We start from the raw sequence: 12173 nt of genomic DNA, 5'->3' as shown, positions 1-12173 counted from the left end.
TAATCTTTATTTAAATTATGATTTTCCGTGTTAAAATTATTATTATTTAATAAAATTTAATAGCCCGAAGAGAATTATAAAATGAACATATGATAATAAAATTTTCGATTAAAATTTTAAGACAAGAAAAATATTGCGGAGCCAAAAGATCTTTGTAGAAATCTCCTAACAGAAACTGGTCTATCGCAGCCTTGAATCGATTGATTGATGCTACCGAATCAAGGGAAAACGGTATGGTGGTGGTAGACCACAGACAGCTCATACTATGGAAAATATGTTAATTCTGTTGGAACACTAGTATTGAGCCAAAAAGACCGACTTGACACCCATATATCATTCGTCTAGTATCCCAAGAAATTGGTATGTTGCATAGAATCTTTAAAAAAGAAACAATCCATGGATTAAACCGATGCGAATAAAATGCCTGTCTGGTCGTACCTAACAACTTCCACGAAAATACCCTCAGAGGTTAGTTCATTTCATATGTTCACGGATGAAAATAATTTACAGTAATTACACCAGTAAATCTGCAAACTGAGGGGTACGTTGCAGTTACAATAAGTAAAAAACAAGTTGCAGCTAATCGATAGCTAGTTTAAAATTTGACTCAAATTCATTTTAAATGTTGGTGTTATAATAATTTTGTCGAATTGTAAAGTTTAATAAAAAAATTAATTTTTAAATGTTAAAAAGTTCGATTTTTGTTAGCCAAGTTTGAATGTGGATAATTTTGAGTCATCCTGTTGATAGATTTTATGAGATTTGGAAAAAACATTTATAAGGTAACCTACTTTCAAGCTATAAAATTATAATAGAATCACTTTAGAATTGACATATATTTTGCTAAAACAAAAAAAGTATCAGTTCAAATGGAACATAATGTATATTTGAAATGTTCTATTTAACTATTTTAGTTAAAAAAACTTTTTAAAAATTATAAACTACATTATCTGAAATATACCAAAATATAATTAAAATATTATATTTAAATATTTATGAATAATATAAATGTTACCTATGTAAATTACATATTAAAAAAATCCATAAAAAGATTTAAATGATGATTATGTCAATTGTCATCTGTGTGAAATATATTATCTTGGTTAATGTTATTTACTACCAAGTCAGCATATCTAAAACAACCAAATTTGCTAAACATTGACCAAAATGCAATAAATCTCTACCGTTTTCAATCTACTATAAATCATACTCCGTAGGACGCACCCTCAATTTTTCTGTATACGAACTAGGACTCGCTTTTCAAAAACAACGAATTTTTAAAATATATTAAACCTGTTGCAGTCGACCCAATTCACGAAGAAAATAGGTTGTTGTAGTTAATATCAAAGTCAATGTTGGACAACTCGGTATTTTATATGTATCATCATTGTCACTGAATGAAATGCCAAATTTATTCAAAATATCCATTTTATAACTACTTAAAAAATATAGTTTTTAAATCTCTTAAAATGACATTTGTAACAATGGTAACTTAATCAAACCAAAATATATTTTATATACTCATTTTTAACTATTTTCGCCAAAAATATTTTAAATGACGATAATTATTAGTGAAATTTATCATTGAAATTATATCAAAAAATATATAAAATAAAATATCAATTGTTTTAGAATTCATTTTATTATAAAGTTTTGCATCATTTTGCCTGCCTATATGTGATCTTATGTCATTTAGCAGGATTTTATTTTACTTGCTTATCTGTGATTTTTTATCATTTGTGTTTTTACATATTTCGCGCCATTTTCCGTACTTTTCTGGGATTTTGCGTCAATTATGCGTGCCTTTCTGTGATTTGCATAACTTTACTGTTTTTTTACATATTATTTGTGTAGTCTAAAATTATGACTATTTTTGCATCGTCTGCTTAATACTGAGTGCTTCTATTATATTCGCTTTTTATTTGTTCAGAGTTAAGGGAAAAAACGGATTTAGTTCAAAAGACGATATTTTTGCCAATTCTCAAATCCATAATACTAGAAAATTCCTTATTATTCTTAAAAAATGAAATTTTTACCTCTTTACCAAAATTTATATAATAAAATACAAATTTTAATTATCCTTCCCACTACGTTATAAACAAAAAAATAAGTGATTATTTGATAAAGTTTAATTTTCATATACTTAGTGTCGATAGGAACATGATGAGGAAGCCGCAAAACATGGGAAACTCGTAGCCGATCCTTAGTATAAATTATATTTGATAAATTTATTAGAATTTATTAACATATAGAAAATGTTCCTTTCTATTTATTATATTTATTACCAATATTACATTAAAAACATTTTAAGCAAAATAATTATTAATGTGTTTTGTATCCTACTACATTAGCATATAACGACAGCGATTTCAAATTGTGATAATGAAGTTTTTAAAAAAAATCAATAAAAAAAAAATGTGATAAAGGCAAAATAATAATAACTCATTAATTTTAAATGCATTATTATAGTTTATATTTGATAGGAAAATCCTTAGGTGATTGAAATACTTGCCTTAACTAAGAAATAATCCATTTACGGTATATATATTATTTGAACCTAATTAGACATATAAATTATTTTGCTTAATTTGGTTATAATTATCAATATTACAAAAACTATAAAAAATAGCCATGAAATTTGGACTAACAATATATTTCTCACGAAATTTCATTTGCAACATAACTCCCGTGTAGTCATTTATTTTAATTTATATTACTGAGTTGGATTTCTATAAATTTAAAATATGAAATAAACCATTTATATAAAAATTACCTTATTGAGAGAAAATAAAATAATTGAATTTTCTCCCATAAGACATTAGAATATAAACGCTTTTTTCAATTTTCAAAATGTTTTTCCTTTCGTAAAGAAAAATGACATGATTAGCATATATTTTATTCTTGACTGTAAAATAAAAAAAATTAACGAATATATTTAAAATCAAAACTATACAATAGAGCCCTGCAAGTATGAGAAACTTAAATTTTTTTAAAAAATATCAAAACGACTCGGGTTTAATATTAAAACTTTTAACTATTTTAAAATGAACCTTCGATATATTGTTTATCAAGCAAAGATTCTAAACTATAAGCCCAGAATCCGTCTTGGAGTGAGTCTTAAAAGAGTATAAGAAAAACCCTGGCCTGGATTTTAAAAAATTACAAACCTAAAAATAATTTGGCTACATAACCCTGTCCAGCTGACTATAAATTTAAATTATATCCATTAAAGTTGTAAAATTATATAATGGATCATTTAATATTCCTTTAATAGTCATATTTTTATTTTCCATTTAAAACAATTTACAAAATACAGCCAATATTATTTAAAATCGAAATTTTGAAAATTAGTAAAAAAAAAGACTTATCTATAAATGAAATTAAATATGTTATCTGAACCATAAAACATCGAATCAAAAGTAAAAAAAAACATTGAGAAAGAAAAAAATAAATGCATTTAACAATAATTTTATTTTGTAATATCCTTTTTGCCCATAAAAATAACATTTATCAAATTCTTTGTCTCAAAATTATGAATATACTGGATGTTACTAATTTAACTCTTTTTGTAAAAAAATTGACTCCCTCCCAAAGTAAAATCCCAGATACGCCACTTCTTACACCAATAATTTTGCATATTGATATCGACCATTTATAACTAATATAAGTATTATAGTAAAGTAAAATATATTCTGGTATTATAATTTGTCCATTTTATTTAAATAAATTGTAAGCCTTCTTACATAGTTGAGCCCTGAGGGGAAGCCAATTTTGTCATGGGTAAAGTCGGGTTGAACGGAGTTACACCATATTTTTTTAAAATATGGCTCTATTTTATATCCAAGATAGTAAATGAGAAAATTAAAAGTGACAAAAGAAAAGGTGATACACCAAACTAAAAAAAATGGAAATGGGAATAAACAAAATAAATATAATATTATTTTATAACAAATCAAATTCACATAAAAACAAAGTATAAAAAAGAATGAATGAATCTCTAAAAATGGTTAATAATTGTATCTCCTAAGTAATAAGAATTTTATGGGTTTAATTATTTGTAATTTATTTTTTATGCTAATTTAAATAAAATTGAAGGTGATGAATACGAACTGTCCGTTAAGGCAGAAAATATATAAAGAATTTTTTAATACAATTAATGTTTTTTAAGGAACCCAATTATGTTTTTCTAATTTTTTTTTACTTCATTATATTTTAATTCGTTTTTTATAAGTATTGTAATAAAGAAATATGACATAGCGGATTTTTTGTTTGATCAAAAAACCCCTTTGAAATTGTTGTTTTAGGGCTCTTTTGAATGATTGGTTTGATTCGGGATTTCGCCTCATTTCCAATTGAACAGTTTGCCTATATTACGATGGATATGAATAAATTGTTGTCTGCTAGGTGTAAATATTTATCAGGAATCTATTCTCGAGGTTCGAGATTTGAAAGAATAGCTGCTTTGAACAATCAACTTTGGATGATATAATTTTATTTCTGTGCCATATATATTTATATCTGTTTTAGGCAATGAAGTGGATGTCTTCCTTTAGAATCAATAATTATTCAACATCTTTGACAGTTATAAGTTCGATTATAATGTTCCCTAGCAGGGTAGCTACTGCCTATCAAAATTTGTCAAAAGGAATTGGTTTAAATTACTAGATATACTTTTAACCCTTCATGACCAGTATTATTCAATACTAAAGAACGTAGGTTGGTGAGCTGCTAGAGTTAATAACAGTATAGCTTCATTCCTCTTTTATAAGTTGAAAATTGGATAATCGAATACTTTTGTAATATTTGTAATCCTTTGGATAACGAGCGCATAGACCTAGCTGGCCTGATTTAATCAAAAAAATAATTTTTAACCAGGTGTTCTAATAAAATTTGAGATTAATGACGTTCTCCTGTATAGATTTAATTTTAATTTCATAATTTAGAAGAATTGGGGAATAGTAAAAATATTTTAATTTAGTAAGACGCCTAGTGTGAAAGCATGTGTTTAAAAAATATTTTCCTTTGAGATTAGATTGGGAAAATTTTATCCAAGAAATTTTGTATCTTATATGCTGACTGGAACCTCTTCTTGGAGATCCTTGCAAATTTCTTTATAATCATGTTAGTAAATTTCTCTAAAATGGATGATGAAAATTGAGTTGTTAATAAATTTCGTATTTTAAAAATTTTTGATAAGTTAAAAACATGAAAATTTAAATGATAATCTTTAATGCTTTATTAATATCGTTAAAAGAGCCAAAAATAGTTGTATCATCTAAATACCAGACATTGAAGTTTAGGCCAGTATTATTATTAATATCTCGAATCACTTTATTTATAGCTAGACAGAATAGAGGTCCTAAAGAATACTACTGTGTAAGCCCCAGAGCGGGTATTATTGATCGTTTTTTGAAAAGTAGGATGGATAGTGAGCCATAGCTTGATTGTATGTAATTATAATAATCTGAGTATTTGTCTAAAAAGTTTTGCATTATTGTTTGATGATTCAATTTGTTAAACGCATTAGTTATATCTTACTTGATACATAAGTACTTGTATGGCAAGTTCTCTAAGGTGATTCTTGCAGAATGGCTTGTTGCTTCAAGCCATTCTGAAGCCTAATTTGGTGATAGGAGATTTAATAAAGAATCTTTCATAAGAGTGAATATGATTTTGGAGAAAATATTTCTTAGAATTCCCTATATTTTGATTAGACGGATGCCATGGTAGGGCTTTTGAAGGATGATTAGACTTGCTCCAAAGCAATTACTAAACAACGACAATTTTTTTAAAAATGTAATATGACGTATTTATTTTTTTAATATATTAATGGAATCACGTAGTCGGGTTCAATTTACTATATATCACCTTTCACCCCCCCCCCCCCCCCAGAACAGAACCACCAAGTTGGCTTAAGTAGTGGTAAACTCTAAACCCGTTCGCCTTCAATGTTTATTGACAAAAATTATACGCTTTCCCCTTCTACGAATTTTTATGCTGGTAACTATTTTATTTATGCATATTTAATATATCAGATAATTCCAAGTTAAACAATAATTTTGCCGTAAACCTTTAAGAATTTATAATTTAAATAAAAAATTATGGATAAACTAATATCAATTAAATTAAGTTCAAAATTTCATGGCAAATTATCTGAAATTCATAGGATATGTATTCCAATCATGATAGAACACATTTCTGGTAAAATTAGATTTTAAAATTTTAAAAGATAGCTTAAAAAATGGTTTAAAGTTGAAAAATTAACTAAATGTAGGTAGAAAATATTTTGGATAGGTGGGTTAACTTTAATAAAAACAATAATTATCATTATTTAAAATGAACGAAATTGGTTATCAATTTAATAAATTGTTATATTGATTCTTTCGTTTTATTCATAATACATAGCATAGTAAATATGTATTCACAGAATAATATATATACAAAAGGATAATGATAATATCTCCATAAATGGTTAGGTAGCTAAATTTAAACATTATTCAACCATCAATAATTATAATTTAAATTTTTATTCTCATGTTTAATGATTATATTGTGAATATACTTCATTCTTCTGTAATTTCATTCAAATTATATAGCTTTAATCAGTATGAACATATATATTTATTCAATATCAACAATTATTTATAATCACGGAAACAATTTAGATCACCATACCATTTGAAATATTCATATCCCATTTTCATTTGTATCAAATTAAATATATTTCAATGTTGACTGCACTAATAATACAAATATACACACAAGCATAATTTATTTATATATAGTCTGGTTATAAACTCAGTGGCTCCTACACTTTCTGAGCGAATGAAGCAGAATACCCCCCTGAAAAGTACCCCCCCCCTCTCGAAAAAATGATAATTATTTTTTGACACCCATAAATTTCAAAAATAATTTTTTTGCATCAATTTTTAATATATATAAATAAAATGCAAAAAATATATACTTTATAAATATTATTTTTAAATTAGTAATTTAGATAAATTAGGGAAAGAGAAAGCGAAAGAATTTATAATTTCATCAATATTTAATTGTTTAAATAAATTTTTTTCCATTGATAATATGGTTAAATTATTGAGAAATGAATCTTTCATGGTACTACGAAGTCTTGTTTTAATTAATTTAATTTTACTCATGACTTTTCGGCAGTACGTGACGTTGTAGGAATGGTTAATAAATATTTATATAAAATTCTTAAATTAGGGAAAGCAGAAAAATTTAAAAGTAGACGACAATGTAAAATAAATAAATAGTTTTTCCAATCTGAATCGTAAGTTTATGATTTATCATCATCATCAGAAGAAGCTAAATAATGTATTGGTAAAAATATTTTAATTAAATAAATTTACAATTATCAGAATCTGACAAATCTTTAGATTCTTGAACCTCTAGGTTATGAGTAATAATTACATTCCCTATTTTGGCCATCTTATAAATGTTTCTAAACTTCAACATTTCTTCGAAAATTTGACTTGAATTTAAATTGTAAAATTCACAGATATCCTCGATATCTTCTTTAATAATTGATTTTTTTGCCACATTATTTGGCGTAAAAAATGATGTTTGATGTAAAAATCTCATCGAATCATCATTAAATCTTTCGTTAAACTGCATAATAATTAAATCGAGTGCAGTATAAAACACCTATTTTAAAGCTAAAAAAAATTTCTATATTTAATGATGAAAGTATATATACCTCCTCTCCTTTTTGGAATGTAATGTTTGAAGTTTAGAACTTTTAAAATCAAAAGGTAGATTTCTCTTCTTCATAAAATCTTGTGCCTTTGAAAAAACATCCAAAAATTCAGTGTTATTATCTATTAGATTAAAAAATAATTAAGACAATAATTTATATTATACTTCTCAAATTAATCAAGCAATCTTTTGCCAATTGAATTTGATTTATTGCAAACCCTATATCCTTCGAAATGGTTTGCAATTTTGTACAAGCCAAACTTGTTATCAACAATATTTTATCCAAAACACTAAGTGATAAGATAAAATCAAATTTTTCTATTCTAAAGACTATAGCAATATTAGTGGAAGTGGCACGATCTTCAGAATCCTTTAAATTTGTTAAAGCTGCCCTCAAGGCATCATAAAGTAGAAAAAAATTTACAATAGCTTTATATGACGATAGCCAGCTTCTAAATAAAAAAATATTTTAAATATAAATAAATAAGGTACTATTACCGAGTGGTATTCTTGATGCGTAGAAATCGTTGCGATTTTCTCTGATCATTACACTGAAATTTTTTGAGTACCTCATTTCTTTTTACACCAATAAAATAGATATAAATCTCATCTAGTATTCCTAGAACATTTGAAGTTCTTTAATTGATTGGCATAATTGAACAATGATTAAATTTAATCAATGACAATAACACCAAATAAAAGCTGCCTTTGACGCCTTTGCTCTAATCAAGACCTGCACACCATTGATTCTTCCACTCATGTTTGAGGCGCCATCATAACTTTGCCCAACTAGGAATTCAAGGGGTAAATTCATCGAGCCAAGTTTGGACATTATATTATGCTTAATATCGAGACCTGTGATATTTCCCGTACAATAATGTCAATCAGTCTTTCAACAGGCTTCGGCATCTCACTATTTTCAACACATCTTAGTCAAAGCTATTGCTTATGATTTCAAAACATCAAATGTGCCATCAACTATGATTGAGAAGCACCTGTTCAATTCAATCTCATTTTGAATTTTTTTTATAACCATATTTTTCATGGTTTAATGAGAATATTTATGTTATTATATGTTAATAGATTTGCATATGATTTCGTTTTTAATCCTTTATTGTTTTTCTCCCAGTACAGGTTCAGAATCTGCAATGAGTTTAATAAGGCTCGTCATATTGCCTTCTTGTAGCCTGTCCCCCAGAAGGCTTGGTTACGAGATATTAAATAACCTAGACATCTTATTAATATTCTTATGATAGAACGGTTATTATCCACACATTCTTTCTGGGGTATTATAAATTGTAATATGGAATTTTTGTTATGTGAAAGCTTTCCATAATCGGCCATCATATGTGTCTGTGTTCATGCACAATAATATTACTATTAAATTTCATGATTATTAAAAGAGTCAGATATTATATTTTTTTCTAACACATTTTATTATTTTTGGTGGATATTTTTAGGCATATTTTGAAATTGGAAAAATAATTTATGACAAGAAATCTCGGATACCTAATTTACTAAACAACGATCTAAAATTTCCGTCAATACATATTAAATTAATAAATAAGTGGGGGGAGGGGGTCTTATTATTACATACATAAACCAGAAATCAATTGGTTATGGATGGATGTAGCAAAACAATAAAAAAAAAATTTTCATATATTAAAATAAAATTTTTTTTAAAAAAAGTACCCCCACTCAAAATTTTTAAATAAAAAATTTAAAATTTTTTTTAAAAAAAAAAGAAAAGTACCCCCACTCAAATTTACTGAAGCAGTTGCTTCGGACCCCTCCGCCCGTTGTAGGGGCCACTGTGTTATTCCATAGTACATTTACACAACATCAAATAGAAACAATATATAAAACATCCGTACAAACAATTCGAAGGAAACAAATAATAATTTGGATGATGTTACAAATTCAATATCTCTTAGGTAGCTAAACATTCCCGATATTATCTTACATACATATAAAAAATATATAATTAACAAATAAAGTAATTCACAATACAATACATTATAAATATATGTATATATTAAAATATATATGTAAAATCATTCATTTATAAATATAATTTATAATTTATTGAAATATTCATTCTTTTAAATTTTTGTTTAAGGTATATGCATACATTTTTGGGGACAGGAGGTGGAAAGTGGGCTAAGGAGGATATTTTTTATCAGCTTAAAATGATATTCCCCAACGACAACATATTTCTGAAGGGGGGATTTCCCCTTCCCCCCCCCCCCGGCTACTCCTATGGTTATATTATAATAAATAATAAATATTACTATCAAGTGTCTCTTTAAAAACTTCAAGATTTTGAAACTACATTATACTTTTTGAACACATTTTACATTTGGTAAGAATAAAATTAGCTTATTGAATATATTATATAATTATAAAGTATTTATTATATTTGGTGGTAATAATTCATTTGATTCTGAATTTTCCGAATCAGATGATGATGTTGAAATAGCAAAATCCATGTTTAAGCTAATCTATAAATAATAATATTCTTATTAATAAACTATATACGACAGAATTAGTGACTGGTTAAAAAAAATTCAAATGTGAAAAAGGAAACATTAAAAATAACCTTTTTTTTCTCAAAAGATTTGTAGTAATATTAAATAATTATTTTTTATTTTCAAATGTATAAAAATAAGAAAATTTCTAAAATTGAATGAACATAAATACGAAGGCGTTCATTACAAAAAAGGACGTGTTATCTTTCAAAGTTCGTCAAAATAAATGGAACGGCGTTTATCATATTTTTCAAAAAAAACGAACTTCGTTCACGAACTCATTCAATTTGTAGGCGCTCGTTTATAACATTGTTTAATTTCTAATTAAAAATAATAAAATTTATTGATTTACCTCTTATGAATAAAATATATAGATAAAAAAAGACACGATTTTGTTTTGTGTACATAATATCATAAAAAATTATAACCAAAGAAATCCCAAGAATTGTTGATTCTAGTGTTGTTAAAAAGTCGAGTTCGCCCGACTCCGACTCAGAGTCTCTAGTCTTCTAATTAGTCCACTAATTCAAGTCGTGAACACGAGTCGTGACTCAAGTCTACATACTTGAGTCGACTAGAGGACAAATAGTTCTATGAACTTGAGTCGTCAACTTGAGTCTACTAGAGGACGAATATTTTAAATTAGTTATTATTAATTAAGATATTTGTTCTGTTTTTTACATTTTTTTACTTTATATTTCCAATTGAATCGTGAATACGAATTATATACTTGAGTCGACTACTGGACGAATAGTTCTATGAATTTAAGTCGTCAACTTGAGTCGATTAAAAGGATGAATATTTCAAAATAATTATTATTAATTAAGATATTTATTCTGTTTTTTACATATTTTTACTTTAGACTTCCAACTTGAGTCGTGAGTACATATTATATACTTGAGCCGACTAAAAGACGAAAAGTTCTATGAACTTGAGTCTATTAGAGGACAAATATTTCAATTTAGTAATTATTAATTAAGATATTTCAAACATTATAACAATTTAATATACAGATATACTTAAACAAGATGTTTATTATAGAAATTGCTGGGGAGGGGGGGGGGTGTTACTGTTTAAAACCTATTCATACTGTAATGTATATTGTTTTTTGGATGAACCAGACTAGTATGTTCAGACCAACATTGGCTTTATTTTTGACTTTTTTTTATTGGGATAATTTTTTTTTATCTCACATAATTATTTTAGCTAGATCACTATTTATAAAAAAAATTTATATTTCTTTATTTAAACTAACCCGGCAAAAGTTTTAGCCGGGTTCGGTTCGAAAAATAACTTAGTAGCAGCATATGCCTCTTTAAAATCTTTAAATAATATACTCCATTTATAATGTAAAATTAAAGAATTGTGAAAATTTTCAAAAAAAAAAATTTCCACCTTATCCAATCCAAATGATCGGGTATTTATTATTAAACATTATTATTATTAAATATACATTAAAAGGGGGTAAACAAAGTAAGATTTTATTTTAATTTTATACATATTGACAGAGTTGTTAAGGAACGGCGCTCCTGGAGCGTGGCTACATTTTCAAAAACACCTGGAGCGTCCCTCCTTTTTAAAATTGAGAAGCGGGAGCTAGCTCCTTTTAAATTGGAATGGAGGAGCGCCGCCTCACCGCTCCTTTAAATTTAATGTATAAATTAAATTATTTTATAAATATTAATAATATTTGTTAATTAAAATTCAATAAAAATGAAATTTTATTTTATTTAAATTTATCCATTATTAAATGTTTAGCCGAGTTTTATATTGGCTTTTCATCTAATCATTTTAAATATTAAACATCAAGTTTTTCCTTTTTATATTGAAAATTTTTTGGAAAATCTTGTAAGTCATATTAATATTCATTTTATAGATATATAACAAAAAATAGTTTTAGATATTATGGATTTAGAGATCATAGATGGAGAA

At 26.2% G+C, this 12173-nt stretch overlaps 1 protein-coding gene across 5 annotated transcripts in view; it reads right to left on the bottom strand.

Moving 5' to 3' along the window:
• Window positions 1-12173, bottom strand: part of LOC135922152 (synaptic vesicular amine transporter-like) — a 90752-nt gene that overhangs the window by 55036 nt on the left and 23543 nt on the right. For 4 of the 5 annotated variants that reach the window (XM_065456575.1, XM_065456579.1, XM_065456580.1 and 1 more), the window contains exon 3: window positions 2144-2202. The exons of the other annotated variant lie outside the window; for it this stretch is intronic. In XM_065456575.1, the coding sequence (XP_065312647.1) occupies window positions 2144-2202 (59 nt within the window). The remainder of the gene's footprint in view (window positions 1-2143; window positions 2203-12173) is intronic. 5 annotated transcript variants of the gene reach the window in all.

The sequence above is a fragment of the Gordionus sp. m RMFG-2023 genome, chromosome 1 (genome assembly GCF_954871325.1).
Source record: "Gordionus sp. m RMFG-2023 chromosome 1, tfGorSpeb1-WG-v2, whole genome shotgun sequence".
Classification (NCBI taxonomy): domain Eukaryota; kingdom Metazoa; phylum Nematomorpha; class Gordioida; order Chordodea; family Parachordodidae; genus Gordionus; species Gordionus sp. m RMFG-2023.
The sequence above is the reverse complement of the archived record's forward strand: the minus strand, read 5'-3'. Positions and strand labels throughout refer to the sequence as shown.